Genomic DNA, 18,603 nt, shown 5'->3' on the forward strand with positions numbered 1-18,603 from the left:
TACCAGATAGGACGTTAACAAGAGGTAGGCAGATGATCTACTCTTACCCATGCATTAAAGGCTTAGGAGGTTTTGAAAATGTACAAGCCAAGGTGGGTTTTGGATGATTCACTGCTCAACACCAGCTGGGGAAGAGGCCAAGGCCATCTATGAGATTTATCAGATCTGAGATGATATGGGAAATCCTTTGGTCTGACTGTCCATTTTTACAGTGTTTATGATTTGTTCCAAAAGTATAGAGATAAGAACACGATACATTGTTTTAGGTAATCAAATAAAGAAACTAATGAAGCTCTTAATTGGTTCTCTACCTACTGGAATCAGAACTTCATTACAATGAAATTTTAGGACAGAGGAAAAAAGGCATTTGGAAGGGACAGAATTATAAAAAGATGAAAAAAGCGGGTAATGAAAATCAATCTAAGCATGTACGTACACTGTGCAAAATAAAAGGCTCTTTCACATACTTTATTCCATTGATTCCTCACAACCAGAGAGAGCAATATTTGTATCTTACAAATTCTGTTAAAAAACAGAATCTACATAGGCAGAATAGATGCTGATATTTTTGCCAATATTCTCAAAGTGTGGTCCTTTTTATTATTATTGGTCTGCAAAGATATTAGTTAGAAGCATAAATAAGGGATTGGACACTTTTATGTCACTTCGACATGGCCATGACATTTGTATTGTATTTTTAAAACTTCTGATCCAACACGGATTGGAAATATTTTAAATCCAGTCTCTCACATTATGAGAAGCACTACGCTAGACTATAGGCACTATGAGGGCAGGGACTCTGTTGTTTATCATGGAATCTTCAACATGTGTTCCATGCAAGATTTGTTGAAATAGTGCACTGAATTTCCAACTCCAGTTTTTCTGACTCCATAGCATTTTTTTTTTTTTTTTTGCCTCCATGAGCTTACCAATTAAATTGCAGATGCTGCAAATTTCCTTAGAGTGGTCTAATTCTGTTTAGACGTGTCTATCAGAAAATATGTCAAATAGGTACAATTTGTCCTACAGATATGTTAAGCTTTCCAGAAAAAGGAGTTTAGCTTTTTTCCTTTTCCCTCTGCAATGGTTTAAATACAGAGGTTCAGTAAAAACTGGAATTTATTCAGTTCAAAATGGAGTTTATTTTGAGAAGTTATTTATTCATCCTGTTACATATTTGAATTTTTTTAAATGTTTATATTATGCATTTGAAATGGCAATATACTCCAAACTCAATAAATTTATTTGGGTGACCAAATGCCATGCTATAATTTTTAAAAAGTGAATTACAAAGAGAACTAAGCAATACAGTCAAGATTTATATAAGAAACTATTCACAAGACAGTAATTTCTCAAAACAAATCAGTAATGTTAAGAATTGTTTTAGAAAAGGTTTCCAAAACTGGAGATTCTTCACACAGGATTTAGAGCTCCAGGTTTCTGTTGTACCAAGCACAGAGCACAGAGAATCATTTAGTGAATGTGAATCAGGCTTAAGTGCACCCTACTTTTCATGTTCACATGTATCTTTTAAGTGGAAAACTGAAAATAATGATACTTTTAGAGATATTAATGGGTGTGAACCTACCATTTCTCAGTAATTAAGATGAAGATGATGTTAATAATTATACCATCTAAGTAAATTTTCACTTCAGTTGCTTTCTTCATTGTTTCCTCTACCTTAACCCTCTTTTGTTAAGTCTTAATAACTTGCCAAAATATAATTCAAATAAAGTAGGATTAAAAGCGCTTTCACTACTAATGCATAATGAAACTTGTAAAAACTTGCAGGTGCAAAAGTGTGCATGAGAAAAATGAATATGCTGTCAGACACATTCTAATTGTTTCCCAACAGGTTTGTTCAAGTTGACAATTATAAAAATGGAATACAAAACTTTAAAAAGTTAGTTATAAAAAGGTCTATTTTAAGAGTCTATTTCTGGGAGCTTATTCAGATAGAAGGAGAATGGTTTTGAACACTGAGCATGACATTCTTTATACATTGCTAGTGCAAAGTTCTCCTTATAGACATCTTCTGCAAATGCCCAAGAAGAAATACTCTAAAAACTGTTATGAAGACAGAAAGTTTAAAGACTTTGGAAATATGGATATAAAGGCCCCGGGGCACTTGGGTGGCTCAGTCAGTTGAGCATCTGACTTCGGCTCAGGTCATGATCTCATGGTTCGTGGGTTCAAGCCCCGCGTTGGGCTCTATGCTGACAGCTTGAAGCCTGGAACCTGCTTCAGATTCTGTGTCCCTCCCCGTCTCTTTGCCCCTCCCTGTCTTGTGCACGTGTGCTCTCTCTCAAAAATAAATAAATAAACATTAAAAAAAAAGGCTCTATTTTTCGGAAATAATCTGGGTATACTACCTACCCATTAGAATACATACATTTTAGAAAACATCTATATTCACATATATGTATGAATTTAAAAATGTAACCATATATTAGGAAGCACATATATATATACACACGTTAACTTAAGTATATTTAAGTTATGCTGAACATTTTTTGACATAGGGAAAGACGCAAAAGAGGATAGTCTCAGACTCTAAGAAAATATTTGCAGATACTTACAATATGCAAAAGTTTTAACACATCCACAAACCTGTAAAAAAAAAAAAAAAGCCAATAAAAGAAATGTTTTCAATGAACCAGTAGGGAAACAAATGGTCATTTGAATTATAAACTGAATGAATACCTACACTTTCTCTGAGCTCATAATCTCCTTGGCAATATGATGGACTTTACTTTTCATTCCAGTATCTTCATCCTGTGGATAAGACTACATTAAGAAAGCATAAACTCATAAAAGGATAATGAAGATTGGGTTTGAGCTGGTCAGATGTAAATCCAAGCTCTGATACTTATAGGTTTCTGATTAGAACACATTTCATACTGCATAACATCTCAAATGGCAAATGCGGAGCATGAGATGTGATTATTAAAACATAATATAGGAAGCGCTGAGAGCTATTGGTGATCCTCACTGTCACCAGCACAGGACTGATGGGACTGTCCTGGGGAGCCTGAGTCCTGGTGGAGCACAAATGCCAACGGTTCAAAACTGACAAGTCATATTCTGCAGGAGAAATGACCCTTACAGATATCACATAAACATGAGTTCTTCCCAATATGTAACCTAGGAATTTTTCTACTACCCTGAATTTCTCTTCAACATCTGCTGGTAATCATGGCATCTCCTCACAAACATTCATTGCTAAACATATACCCAGACATATCTCCCCTCCACTCCCTTCAAGATTTAACAAATCGCAAACATTCTGCAATATCTGGTTTAAATCTGTCTATGAAACAAATGGTTATATAACATTAAAGTTCCACTCCTCCTCCAAGAGTAAATACTAATCCTGCAGTGTGCATTTGTCCCTTCCATGTTTTCATTTTAGTACAGAAGAACTTAAATACAATAGAAAAAAATCCTGGGGCACCTGGGTGGCTCAGTCAGTTAAGCGCCCAACTCCGGCTCAGGTCATGATCTCGTACTTCGTGGGTTCGCGCCCTGCATCGGGCTCTGTGCTGACAGCTCGGAACCTGGAGCCAGTTTCGGACTCTGTGTCTCCCTCTCCCAATCTCTCTCTGCCCCTCCCTGGCTCTCACTGTCTGTCTTTCAAAAATAAATAAACATTAAAAAAAAAAATCCTAACCTTTCCATTAGAAATACTGTTACACAAAAAACATTCAAGGTAGGCTATGAAACGAATTACTTACAAAAATAATCTTTAAAGACCAACAGTTATTAATTCAGAATGTACTAATACTCCAGCCTAGTTAGCCTAGGATATTCTGCCTTGCTACTTGACCTTAGCTCCTAAACTCTATCTTTACTTTTTTACTTTATTTAAGTTTATTTATTTATTTTGAGAGAGAGTGAGGGGGGGAGGGGCAGAGAGAGAGAAAGGGAGAGAGAGAATCTCAAGCAGGCTCCTTGCTGTCAGCACAGAGCCGGATGTAGGGCCCGATCCCACAAACTGTGAGATGATGGCCTGAGCTAAAATCAAGGAGTTGGGCGCTTAAGCGACTGAGCCACCCAGGCGCCCCTTAAACTCCATCTTTAAAGGAACAATTAGACAGATGAATTTGACTTCCATCCCCATTATTATTCCTCTTTTCTTATTTTTTTTTTAAAGCTTATTTATTTATTCTGAGAGAGAGCAAGAGAGGGGGAGGGAGAGAGAGAGAGAGGGAAAGAGAATTCCAAGCAGGCTCCCAACTAAGAGCACATAAGCTGATGCGGGGCTTGAACTCACGAACCCGAGATCATGACCTGAGCCAACATCAAGAGTCAGATGCTTAACTGCTTGAACCATCCAGGTGTCCCTTGTTCCTCTTTTCTAAGACCAGTTGTTTTGGGCAACTGAGCAAGATCCAGCATAAGATACTCAGCTTCATTCACCTACCTTTTAAACTACATATAGCTAACATTCCTCAGGAAGCAGTCTTAAGCACAGCCTGATCTTGCAGACTATGTATCAGTCATGTGCTAATAACTATGACTATGTGTACACACACACACACACACACACACACACACACACACACACACGTGAGGATAATTGTTACTTTGAAAAATTTAGCAAGGTAATACTTTTCTTACTATTATAATGGGTTTCTCCATATCATCTGTAGCTAGAAAGTTTAATATTTCAAAAATACAGTTTAGGGGCACCTTGGTGGCTCAGGTCATGATCTTGCAGTTTGTGAGTTCGAGCCCTGCATCAGGCTCTGTGCTGACAGCTCAGAGCCTGGAGCCTGCTCTGGATTCTGTGTCTCCTTCTCTCTCTGTTCCTCCCCCTGCTCGTTCTCTCTCTCTCTCTCAAAAATAAATAAATATTAAGGAAAAAAAGAAAAATATAGTTTATATTTTGAAAACTGAAAGCCAGAAGAAATGCATTAAAAATGAAAAAAGAGGGGGCGCCTGGCTGACTCAGTGAAGCATGCAACTCTTGATCTTGGGGGTTGTGGGTTTGAGCCCCATGTTGGATACAAAGATTACTTAAAAACAAAAACAAAAACAAAAACAAAAACAAAACAACCAACCAACCAAACAAACAAAAAAACACCAGAAACCTAAACCACTGAAAGATCTAAAGCTTTCACTGAGCACTCTTATTTTCAAGTGATGTGAGGTCCCTTAAAGATCAAGAGGTGCTTTCAGCAGTAACTTTCAAGAAATGCATGCTATAGATGGTAAAGCATTTCACTAGCAGAGCCACCTGAAATGTGTACCAGCTTTATACAAAAATTTCAAGTAGGTATACTTTATTTTTGGCATCTACCATTTATTTCCTTTCCTCTTTTTATGGCTCTGCCCTTATTAAGTCTCTATTCTAGATTTTTTTTCCTCTTCAGGACCCTGCTCTGCCAGGCCTGGTTTAGAGAGAATTGTGTGGTGATTCCATGATAATAAATGTTTATCCCCAGACAGATATCATTCTTCTTTCTGTTCCAGCATGGGACAAAAATACTTTAGCTTAGAAAAACAACAAAGGTGGGCCTGACATTCCTTATCTGTAAAGCTAAAGTGTTGAACTTGCAACTTTAAAATCTTAAGATTTAAACGTTAAGTGTCTCAGGGGTGGCATGGCAAGTCAGTGAGACAGAGGGTGGCAGCGATTCAGAGGTAGCACTGGAGCTGGAGACTATGAAGCAGGTGTTTCCTTTCTAGAGACTGAGACTGTAAACTTTGGGGGAGAATATAGTGAGTACTGGCATAAAAACAGATGTAGGTCACAGGGAAAAAATTAAGAGAAGTCCTTAAGTTTTGTCAACGGATTTTTAACAAAGTTGTCAAGACAATTCAGTGGAAGAAAGGATTGTTTGTCCCCGCCCCCCAACAAATGGTTGAAAACTGCTGGACCAATTAGATGTCCATGAGCAAAAAGATGAATTTATAATCTACCTGACACCAAGATGTATCACAGGCTTACACATAAGAGCTAAAACTATAAAAGGTCTAGAAGAAATCCTTTTAGGTTTAGGCAAACAGTTTTTAGATACAACACCAGAGGCATAAACCATAAAAGAGAAAAAGAAAACACTGATAAACTAAACTTCATAAATACCATAAAGAAAATAAAAAGATAAGCCCCAGGTTCTGGGTCCAGAATACACAAGATGTGAATAGATATTTCACTCAGTATGTAAGAATAGCCAATAAGTATATCAAAAGATGCTCAATATAATTAGGAAAATGCACATTAAAACGACAGTGGGGTTCCATTCCATATCCATGGAATGGTAATAAAAAAATAAAACAAATAGTAAGGTGCCTGGCTGGCTCAGTCAGAAGAGCATGCAACTTTTGATCTCAGGGTCATGAGTTCAAGCCCCACACTGGGTATAGAGATTACTAAAAAAAAATAAACTTAAAATCAGAAAATAGCAAGGGTTGGTGAGGATGTGGAGAAACTAGAACCTTTATCTTACTGTTGGTGGAAATGGTAGCCTTTATTCATATATTGTGATTGGGGGTTTTAGTTGTTTCCTAATATCACTCAAGGTAGAATTCCTATTTCTTATCTTTCTTGTTATTGAGATCACTCAGAGAGAAGGAGTGATCACCATCCTTACTCCATCATTTAAAAATCTACAGTAACAGATTATCCATCATTTGATAGCACGGTTAGTAGAAGAAAACAGCTCTACCCTCAGCTGATTCATTGCTCTACAACCAAATTTGAAAACAAACTGATCATCAGAACCCCCAAGCAGCTCTTAAGTTTCAAATTCCCACTGAACTGTCTTGGAAATTCTGATTCTATAGGGGCAGGAAAGTGGTTGTCAGAAGAGGAAATTAAGGATAAATTTTTTTTTTTAATTTTTTTTTTCAATGTTTGTTTATTTTTGGGACAGAGAGAGACAGAGCATGAACGGGGGAGGGGCAGAGAGAGAGGGAGACACAGAATCGGAAACAGGCTCCAGGCTCTGAGCCATCAGCCCAGAGCCCGACGCAGGGCTCGAACTCCTGGACCACGAGATCGTGACCTGGCTGAAGTCGGACGCTTAACCGACTGCGCCACCCAGGCGCCCCAAAGATAAATTTTTAAAAAGCCCTAGATTTCAAGAAGTAAATAAGGAGAGCAACCAAATATCCAAATAGCTATACCTATAAACACCCATGAAATATGCTAACATCTTGAAAGAGAGAAAAATGTATAGTTTAGGAAAATATTCACAAGGAATAAAGCATCCAATGACCTTCAGTCATTCTTTGAACAAGTCATCAAGTATCTGCATACTAGATACTGTAGAAACACACTCATCAAAGCCAGAAACCTGGACTCCTTTCTTCTCTACCTTCTGTGATCACAAGTGAGTCTTCAAGTCCTATCAATTTATCATTCTGCATATTTCTTTAAAGATTTATCAATCCTTACCTCTTCTTCAATACTGCCTCCTTATTTCTTGCCTACACTACTGCAGGAACATAAGTACAGTAAAACCTTGGTTTACAAGCATAATTCATCCTGGAAATATGCTTATAATCCAAAGCACTTATATATCAAAGCGAACTTCCCCTTAAGAAATAATGGAAACTCAGATGATTTGTTCCACAACCCAAAAATATTCATATAAAAATTATTACAATACTGTAATATAATACAAAATAATAAAGAAAATGCAAAATATAAAGAAAAATAAACAGGGGCGCCTGGGTGGCTTGGTCGGTTAAGCATCTGACTTCGGCTCAGGTCATGATCTCACGGTCCATGAGTTCGAGCCCCATGTTGGGCTCTGTGCTGACAGCTCAGAGCCTGGAGCCTGTTTCAGATTCTGTGTCTCCCTCTCTCTCTGCCCCTCCCCTGTTCATGCTCTGTCTCTCTCTGTCTCAAAAATAAATAAATGTTAAAAAATTTTTTTAAAAAAAAAAAAAGAAAAAAAAAGAAAAATAAACAAATTAACTTGCACTTACCTTTGAAAACCTTCGTGGCTGGTGTAAGGGAGACAAGAGAGAGGAGGATTATTGTGTAGGACGACTTTCACTATCACTATCGGAATCACTGCTACCTATTGGCTCAATGGAATCTTTTTCTGCATGGAGCTATTGTATACACTCACATGTATGTTTGACTACAGTACAGTATTATTAATAAACTCTTGTCATATACTGTATTTCATGTAACTGGAAATAAGGCAACAAAGGAAAGGGTTTATACCTGCAGGCAGCCTGACCTAGAATGAAGCAAAGCATTCCTAAGCTTACTCTTATATGGAAGAGCAAAGGACTGTCCATAGGTGCTTTGAAGTGACAAAAATTACACTAGTGCCATTTGTGGGCACCTTCCAATGTTCTGAAAAATCAGTGATTTTTGCCAAACACCACGGCCTGAGACCGAGCATTCAAGCATGGGAGACAATCACCCACAATCCTGCAGTGAGAGCGAGAGAGCGAGAGCAAGAGCGAGAGAGACAGAACCACTGGCTTGGTTGTGATCATGTGACATTCAGCATCACATACTACTTGTATTGCAAGATATTGTTTATCAAGTTAAAATTTATTAGAAATGTTTGCTCATTTTGTGGAACACTCGCAGAACAAGTTACTTGCAACCTAAGACTTTACTATGGTTTCCTTGGCTCTAGATTTTATCCCACTGCAATCCAGTCTCTATACTGCCACCAGAGTAATAGTTCTTATTTATTTATTTATTTATTTATTTAAATTTTTAAAAGTTTAAATCCAAATTAGTTAGCATATGGTACAACAACAATTTCAGGAGTAGATTCCTCAGTGCCCCTTACCCATTTAGCCCATCCCCCTTCCACACCCCTTCCAGTAACCCTCTGTTTGTTCTCCATATTTAAGTCTCTTATGTTTTGTCCCCCTCCCTGTTTTTATATTTTGTTTCCCTTCCCTTATGTTCATCTGTTTTGTCTTTTAAAGTCCTCATATGAGCGAAGTCATATCAGTTTTGTCTTTCTCTGACTAATTTCACTTAGCATAATTCCCTCCAGTTCCATCTATGCAGTTGTAAATGGCAAGATTTCATTCTTTCTGACTGCCGAGTAATATTCCACTGTATATATATATATACCACATCTCCCTTATCTATTCATCCATCGATTGACATTTGGGCTCTTTCCATACTTTGGCTATTGTTGATAGTGTTGCTATAAACATTGGGGTGCATGTGTCCCTTCAAAACAGCACACCTGTATCCCTTGGATCAATACCTAGTAGTGCAATTGCTGGGTTGTAGGGTAGTTCTATTTTTAGTTTTTTGAGGAACCTCCATACTGTTTTCCAGAATGGCTGCACCAGCTTGCATTCCCACCAACAATGCAAAAGAGATCCTCTTTCTCCACATCCTTGCCAACATCTGTTGTTGCCTGAGTTGTTAATGCACAGTAATAGTTCTAAAATGCATTTTAGGGGTACCTGAGTGGCTCAGTCAGTTAGGTGTCTAACTCTTGATTTAGGCTTAGGTCACACTCTCAAGGTCCTAAGATCAAGCCACACATCAGGTTCCATTATGGGCGTGGAACCTGCTTAAGACTCTCTCTCTCCCTAAAAAAAGTGGGGGGTGGGGGGGGGCACCTGATGGCTCAGTCGGTTAAGCATCTGACTCTTGGTTTCAGCTGAGGTTATGATCTCATAGTGTGTGAGTTGGAGCCCCACATTGGGCTCTGTGCTGACAGTGTGGAGCCTGCTTGGGATTCTCTCTCTCTCTCAAAATAAATAAAAAAAAAGACTCCCTCTCACTGTCCCTCTCCCCCACTCAAGCTCTCTAAATAAATAAATAAATGAACAAATAAATAAATAGGCTGCCCTCATAAAAAAAATAAATGAATAAGAAAATATTTTAAAGAAGGCAAATATAATTACCTTAGGTCTCAGGTTGAAACACATTAGGAACTCCCTATCACCTATGGGCAACAAAGACTCAAATTTCCTTTGCCATATATCTAAAACACTCCACAGTGTAGTCTAGTTATCTTCACTAGTCCCTCCCAGCTCCCACACACTGTATACTCTCTTCTCCAACCATATTGGAACCATCTTGCAACCCCAAGTATGCTCTGCCCTTGCATGTCTGTCCCTATATGCCTTTCCTTCTGTTGTGATTTCCTTCCTCATCACTTCTCCCCTCTGCAAAGATTTCTGCCTGTCATATTCTGACTTACCCTTTAAGATGGCACTCAAAGGTTTATCCTTTATGAAGGCTACCTTGATATTCTTTCCCTGCCACTGCCACAGTGCCAGTTATTCTCTTACTCATGTAGATTTATAGAACTTAACCCAGTGGATTGTGTTTACTTGCTGACATTTTTGATTCTCTCTAGTTTAGGACCTTATTTACCCTGTATCCTGCACCTAGCACAATGTCTATGCACTGTGCAACTGATATGCATGAATAAGCAAATATGTCCAAAGGTGGCTGCCACCTTCTCAGAATGTAAGAATGGAGCACAGTGCTTTTGAATGTGTATTGAGTAACATGAAAATGTAGACTCAAACCAACTAACAGGTATTATAGATATTTCATCATGTAAAAAACAAGGTGGGGGGTTGGCCTAGATGTTTAAGGCCTTTTGCAATTCTAAAATTCTAGGAGTCTATGTATGTATTCTATTGTCTATTTTACCTTTTAAACTAGGAAAACTACAGAGCTAACAAGGGATAGTAACTACTAGAAAATGATTCAATGGATTACATTCATTTTCAAAGTAGACAGAAAGTCAAAGATAACTAAAAACCAGAACAAAATAAAAAGTTTTGGATTATCTTCAACTTGTAAGAACAATGACTAATTCTGACCCAAGTCAAACAGTGATGGAAAAATACACCCCACTGTAAAACCTCAAGAGAGAGGCCATATTTGGCATCTTAACTTTTCAGATAATGATAGTCCTCACTTCAATTACATCACATTTCAAAGCAGATTGCTTGTTAAATAGCTGCATCTCCTAAAAGCACACTGTTGTGGAAGCTGAAACATTAGCCACAAATGAAATTACTTTGTGAAGATCATAAAGTAAGTCAAACAAATTCAAAAACAGAACCTTTGATTTGAAACCCAGTTTTCTGTTCTGATCTCTTGATAACAGCCCACCCAGCTTTGTAAATTCTTAACTGTGTTCTCCTTTATTAATATTTGTTTGCAAGCAAAAATGTGGTGAAATTTGCCCATTACTTTTTAATAGAATTCTTAAAAGGCCTTTGTCATTCTACTCAAGGGCTCTACTAAAAAGCAAAAACCTGGGGCATCTGGGTGGTTCAGCTGGTTGAGAGTCCAACTCTTGGTTTTGGCTCAGGTCATGATCTCAGGGTTGTGGGATCAAGCCCCCATCAGGCTCTACACTGAGTGTGGAACCTGCTTGAGATTCTATCTCCCTCTGCCCCTCTCCTTCCTGCTCCCACACTCCCTCTCTTAAAAAAATAATTAAAAAATAAAAAAGCAATAAACTGAACAACCAGATCTGTCTGAGAAACATGTTTATCATTAATTTCATTAAATTATCTCCCAAATGAGGTAACACCATGATTAACCTCTAAAGGACAAAGTTCTCTTAGGTTTTCACCCCACTCTTCATAAAGAAAATTTTAAAAAAGGGGCATCTGGGTGGCCCAGTAGTAAGGATCCGACTTCGGCTCAGGTCATGATCTCACGGTTCGCGGGTTCAAGCCCCACATCAGGCTCTCTGCTCTCAGCACAGAGCCTGCTTCAGATTCTGTGTCTCCCTCTCTCTCTGCCTCTCCCCCGCTCTCTCTCTCTCAAAAATAAACATTAAAAAATTTTTTTAAAAAGGGTAATTTTAAAAAGGAAGAGATAGGGATGTCAACAATCAGGAAAGGTGAACAATGGTGAATATTCTAATCATAATGAAGGGAAATGAACAGATCTCATTTTCAAAAAACCATTTATTATTTTTTTGACATTTTGTTGTAAAATTTATTTACTGATTTTGAGGGAGGGGGAGGGAGAGAAGGAGGAAGAGAGACAGAGAGAGGGGCAGAGAGAGAAGGAGACACAGAATCAAAGCAGGCTCCAGGCTCTGCGCTGTCAGTGCAGAGTCCAATGTGGGGCTTGAACTCACAAACTCTGAGATCATGACCTGAGCTGAAGTTGGATGCTTAACGGACTGAGCCACCCAGCTGCCCCTCAAATAACCATTTATTATTAAGCACTGAAAGTAATGGCCAAAAACCATAAAACTAAAGACTTGGAACAGAAAAAAATAGAGATTACCATGGCTATTCACTACCATCCCAAACACATTCCACTAACATCATTCAACTTCTATGGCTTATCCCAAGTTTTAGTAAAGACAGATTTTGGTTAAAAGAACAACAACAACAACAACAACAAAACCAAAAAACACCAATTCAGGGAGCTCCAAGGCAAGTTACTTAACCTGAATAAAAAACTCCTTTTCTTCATGTGAAAAAAAGAATAGTACATATGTCAGACCTATATCCTACTATGTTTTTATTTATTTTTTTAATCTTTTTTTTTTTACATTTATTTATTTTTGAGAGACAGAGAGAGAGACAGCGTGAGCAGGGGAGGGGCAGAAAGAGAGAGGGAGACACAGAATCAGAAGCAGGCTCCAGGCTCCAAGCTGTCAGCACAGAGCTTGATGCGGGGCTCAAACCCACGAACCGTGAGATCATGACCTGAGCCAAAGCCGGACGCTTAACCAACTGAGCCACCCAGGGGCCCCTCCTACTATGTTCTATGTTTTTAAAGATTAAGTGTAATACCTGCACTCACAGTACAAAGACAAGCACAGGCACACAGGTGTTAAGATTCTTCCCTGTCTGGTAGCACTTTTACCTTTCCAGGAGTATCTTTCTGAACATGTTTGATTTCTCTTCACAAAGTTAAAACAAGGGCATAGTGGCACATATCCTTTATTTTCTCTTCCTACTGAGTCTGGCAATTTCGTAAGGAAATATTATTGTCATCAAGACATATCAGTTATGTGCTCATTATCTGTCCATGGAATATGGCATCTGTTATGGATTGAATCACGGCCTCCAAAAGATATGTTGGAGTCCTAACCCCTAGGACCTCAGAACATGAACTTATTTGGAAATAGGGTTGTTGCAGATGTAATTAGTAAGTTAAGATGAAGTCATACTGGACTAGGATGTGCCCCTAATCTGATTGGTCCTTATAAGAAGAGAAGAGACACAGGCACACATGAAGGGAGCACTCTGTGATGATGGAGGAAGAGACTGAAGTAATATAGCTATAAGCCAAGGATTAGCGAGGATTGCAGGCAAGCCACTGGGAAATAGGAAGGAAAGAGTCTCTCCTATAGGCTTCAGAGGGAGCATGGCCTTGTCCACACTGTGATTTTGGACATCTGGCCTCCAGAACTGTGAGACAATAAACTTCTGTTGTTTTAAGCCACCCAGTTAGTGATATTTTGTAACAATAGCCCTAAAAACCAATAAACCTATCACAATCATAATCACAATCATAGAAGTGTATTACACGTGCCTAATGTGCATAAACTTTCTTGACTTCAGAGTGTTTTTACAATTATTAGCCGGTATGTTACAACTATGTATCCTGTATTATCTTCACAACAACTCAGGGGAGTATTATTGTCTCATTGTGTCAATTAAGAAATTGAGGATCAAAGAAATTATAAAAGAAGTGGTCTTACTATGCTTCTACTCCAAAGACTTTTTCCTTTGGAAACTGCTACCACCTTCTTTACTTGGTTGTGAGAAAGCCAAATTTGTTTCCTCTTCTTGGCTGATGTATATAGGACTACACCACAGGCACTACTCTGTACAATCTTCCACTTAGCTTTACCGTTTCCCTTTAGCAGGATTTTTTATTTTAATAGATTCATTAAAATATTCACATTCCATAAAATGAATTTTTACTCTTCTAAAGTATAAATTCAATGGTTTTCAATATATTCAGGGTTATGTACTCATTACCACAACCTAACTTTAAAACATTTTCATCACCCCTAAAGGAAACTCCATGCCTGTAAGCAGTCACTCACTCCCCATCCTCCCTTCTGTCCAACCCCTGGCAAGCATTAATCTACTTTGTGTCTCCATGGATGTGCTTATGCTGAATATTTCATGTAAATGGAATCATAAAACATGAGATCTTTTGTGACTGACTTCTACTCAGCCTATTTTTAAGCTTCATCCATGTTGTAGCATGCATGAGCACATTTTCTAATTGCTAAGTAATATTCCACTGTGTGGATATAGTACATTTGTTTATACATTCATCAGTTGATAGATCCATTTATCAGTGGAAGGGCACTGGAGTTTCTTCCATTTTTTTGCTTATTATGAATAATGTTACTATGAACATTCTTGCACAAGGTTTTTATGGACATATATTTTCATTTCATGTGGGTATATACCAAGGAGCGGAAATGCTGGGTCATATACTAACTCTAAATTTCACCTTTTGAAGAACTGCCATTTGTTTTCCAAAGAGGCCGTATGTGTCATTTTACATTCTCACCAGCAGTGTATAAGGCTTCCAATTTCTCCACATTCCTGGCCATTTGTATATCTTCTATGGAAAAATGTCTATTCAGATTGTTAGCCCATTTTTGTAATTGGGCTATTTTTTATTATGATTGAGTTGTAACAGCTCCTTACATATTCAGGATATAAGTCCTTTATCAGAGATGTGTGCCAATATTTTCTCCTCTGTGAGTTATCTTTTCATTTTCTTGATGGTACTGTGTATAGCACAGAAGTTTTTAATTTTGATGATGTCCAGCTTGTCTATTTTTCCTCACATCACTTATACCTTTGTTGTTGCATCAAAGAAGCCTCTGCCTACCCAAGGTCATGAAGAGCTATTCCTGTATTTTGGTTATAAGGGTTTTATAGTTTCAACTCCTACATTTAGATCAATTAGACATTTGAGTTAATTTTTGTGTATGGTAAAAGGAAGAGGTCTAACTTTATTCTTTGGCATGTGGATGTCCAATAGCTCCAGCACAATCTATTAACCCTTTGATTTCTTTAACTACATATTTTGACTTTTTGTATTACATACATTTTTTTATTGTCACTTGAAATCCATTGTGATAGGAGATTGGTGCAAATAAACTAAATGACTTAAAATAATCATTTGACCATGGTCGAATGGCTAGTAAGTGGCAGAGCTGGACTGAACCACAGATCTTACAATGCCAAATTTCATGTTTTTTTGTAGAACATATTACTGCCTTCTATGTAAACATGCTTCAGATTTATTCATCAAAGATAAGAAAAGGCAAGCTTGAAATTATATTTGGTTATATAAGGAATGACTGGAAATACTAAGCACTCAATTTGTGTAAGGAACTGTTTTAAACAGTGTATCATCTTTAATCATCACAATAATCTTAAAGAATAAAAACAAGTGTAAAAAAAAAGAAATAAAAGAAAAACAACTATCTACCCTACTCCCTCTTCTTCCCACAGATGAGGAAACTAAGGCATAAAGGTGTTAAGTAAATTGCTCAAGATCACAGAGTTGGTAAGCGGTAAGAATGCAGGCAATCTGGCTCCCAAGACCGTGTTCTTCTTAACCACTTTGAAAGCAGATTACTTAAGAGGAAAGCATTCACCAGGCTATGCTTAGATGGATCAGCAACTGTCTAGAAAGGGAGAGTTAGCTCTTTTTATTATTGCCATTGCTGACTCAAGCTTGTCATGATGGCTGACACTTCAAAAAGGGAAATCATTAATACACTAGAATCAGGTATAAAAAAATCTTATTAAGTGTCCGTGATTAACTGAAGAAATAATCTCATCAAAAAAATTTTTTTAATGTTTACTTATTTTTGACAAAGAGAGAGTAAGAGAGTGAGCGTGTGAGCTGGCGGTGGGGGGGGGGGGGGCAGGCAGAGAGAGAGATACAGAATCCGAAGCAGGCTCCAGGCTCCGAGCTGTCAGCACAGAGCCTGACGTGGGGCTCGAACTCATGAACCGTGAGATCATGACCTGAGCTGAAATCAGACACTTAACCAACTGAGCCACCCGGGCACCCAGAAATAATCTCATTTTAAAAACAGAAAAATATTTAACAGCAGTGTGGCACAACTAAAGACAAAAACTAATAATATAAATACCAGAAGGGAAAGGAAAGGCCAGTACAAATACAAAGGAAGGAACTCTGGAAGTCTCCAATGACTACAAAACAAATGAGTCAACCAGGCAGTGTTGTGACCGGATGTGGTGGAAAGATGCATAATACAAAAGGGTTAGAGAGAAATCGTTCTTTTACGCATATGTCAGTGAGATCCCTAGTAGAATGTGGATACCGCTTTTGGTTACCATACTTCAAGAACTATGGGGAGAAATCAAAAGGGTTTGAACAAGAGAAATAAAACAGATGCAAACAATAGGAAACAGTACTTGTTAGAAAAAGAAGAACTTGCAGCTTATCAAAGATAGTAAAGGTTGATTTAATTATAGTCCTTTGAGAAGAAGACCATTTTCCAATGGGCTCTTCCCCAAACTCCGAAGGATTTGGATCTTTCCAGTCATTTATTTCTCAAATATCACTTTCTTAGAGGCTTTTATTCTAAGTAGCTTCCTCAGTTTCTAGCACATTGCTCTGTTTTATTCTTTTCACAGCATGTAATTATCTGAAAATCTCACTGTTTTCATGCATATATGGCCCCTCTTGTCCCGTTAGGATGTAAGCTGTTCAAGAACAAAAACCTTAAGCACTGCTTTATGTCTTGTACATACTTTTTATGTCTGGCATATCTGGGAAGTAGTATTTTATAAATACTTGTAGAATCTATATCTATGAAACAGTAACAAGGAAAATGAGCTTTCAAATCAGAGATGGCAGCTACCAGTAAAACATAGGAGGAATTCCTTAATAATCAAAGTAAAACGATGCTGTGGGCCTATAAGAAGTCACTCAATCTGTCTTAGGTATCTTACAAACTCACCTGCCTTAAGGCTAAATAATTTCTAGTGGTTACTCCCAACTCTTATGAGTCAGTACTTTGCAGCATGAAATATTGCAAGAAATAATCATTGAGTTCCTACCATGTGCTGAACAGTGTTCTAAGGCTTTACACATATCAGATCATTTAGTCCTGACAATTATCTGAGATAAATTCTGTTCTTTTCTTCATAAAATGGAGGCTCTTTAGCTTAAAGAGATTAAGTAATTTGCCCAAAGTTATCTACCCTGCTCCTAAGTATTGGAGCTAGGATTTAAACCAAGATAATCACATAACTTATGCCATTCATTTAAGGCTGAAATAAATTTAAACAAAGCAAAAATATATTAAACAGGAAACAATGGATTGATAAATTATGGCATAGAAGTTGGATGACAGGGATTTTCTTCTCTATGGTTTGATACGCTTGCTATGCGGATCCTTTCAAATTCTATTTTGCTGTAACATTCCAACACATTTTAGGGTTATTGTTAATATACTATTTTTCCCCTTGTAAGTATGTCTTTATTAAAAAATGTATTTAAAATGAAGCACTCATGTCAAACTAGAGAAACAATATAATAAACCTCCATGTATTGACATATCTTAAATAATTAACAACACATGGACAATCTTGTTTCATGTATAGTGTAAATACACAAAAACTGACTCACTTCAAAGGAAATCCCAGTATGTTATTAACAAGTCTTTACTCTATCTCTGAAAAGACTTCATTAAATCTGAAATACATCTAATTCCTTTCTTTCAAGTAGACTCACTTGGATTCAAGGAACAATCCTAAGAGGGGATTTTCATTATCAAAAAGAAAACCAATGGACATTGCCAAAAATAATTTCTCAAAAATTACTAGTCTCTAAGTGATGTGCATTTAGAAATATGATTATCTTAGGCACTATATTATACCAAGAACTAAATTTGAATTAGAAAATGTTTTATAAAGGGGGCGCCTGGGTGGCTCAGTCAGTTAAGCTTCTGACTTCAACTCGGGTCATGATCTCATGCTTTGTGGGTTCCAGCCCCATGTCAGGCTTTGTGCTGACAGCATGGATCCTGCTTCAGATTCTCAGTTTCCCTCTCTCTCTGCCCCACCCCTGCCCCTCCCTCTCTCTCAAAAATAAACACTTAAAAAATTAAAAAAAAAAAAGAAAGTGTTTTATAAGTTTTAAGAAAAAATTAACTAGGGATTTTGTGCCTATCATGCTGATAAATATTATCTCCAAATTACATGAGAGACCAACAAATACAAAAGTAGAAACAATTAAATACCAACATATACCTGTTTGTCTCCCAGGTCAGGGTCCCCTTTACTAGAATCAGAACTGACATCATCTTCGTCAGAACTGTTGAGGTCTTCTTCCTCATCTGAAGGAAGTTCACCAAGACCAAGGTCAAGATCGTTGTGTCCCTCCTGGGATGTTCCAGAACTGTTTCAATAAAAAGTATTGCATTAGTCACCTTTAATAACAAGGAATACTACCAAAAAACAAACATGATCAACCATCTTATTCCAGGTATACCTAAGGGATGTAAACACAGGGATGGAAATAGCCAGACCAAACAAAATTCCCCTCTCTTTCCTATCTCAGCTGTCAAAAACACAAACTCATCTTGAGATTAAAATAAACATCTTGAAAAACATGTATCTTCATGATAGGGAAGGTGGCTGAGA

General features: G+C 37.6%; 1 protein-coding gene across 3 annotated transcripts in view; it reads right to left on the bottom strand.

The window, feature by feature from the left end:
- FGD6 (FYVE, RhoGEF and PH domain containing 6) overlaps positions 1-18,603 on the bottom strand; it is a 114,275-nt gene that overhangs the window by 59,676 nt on the left and 35,996 nt on the right. The window contains exons 3-5 of one of the 3 annotated variants that reach the window (XM_015070477.3): positions 18,211-18,358; positions 2,708-2,775; positions 2,580-2,610 (exon numbers count right to left, since the gene is read on the bottom strand). In XM_015070477.3, coding sequence (XP_014925963.2) covers positions 2,580-2,610; positions 2,708-2,775; positions 18,211-18,358 — 247 coding nt within the window. Of the gene's footprint in view, positions 1-2,579; positions 2,611-2,707; positions 2,788-18,210; positions 18,359-18,603 lie in introns of all 3 variants that reach the window. The other 2 variants (XM_027071067.2, XM_053226621.1) reach the window with 2 other exon arrangements.

This window comes from Acinonyx jubatus, chromosome B4 (genome assembly GCF_027475565.1).
Source record: "Acinonyx jubatus isolate Ajub_Pintada_27869175 chromosome B4, VMU_Ajub_asm_v1.0, whole genome shotgun sequence".
In the NCBI taxonomy this organism is placed as follows: Eukaryota; Metazoa; Chordata; class Mammalia; order Carnivora; family Felidae; genus Acinonyx; species Acinonyx jubatus.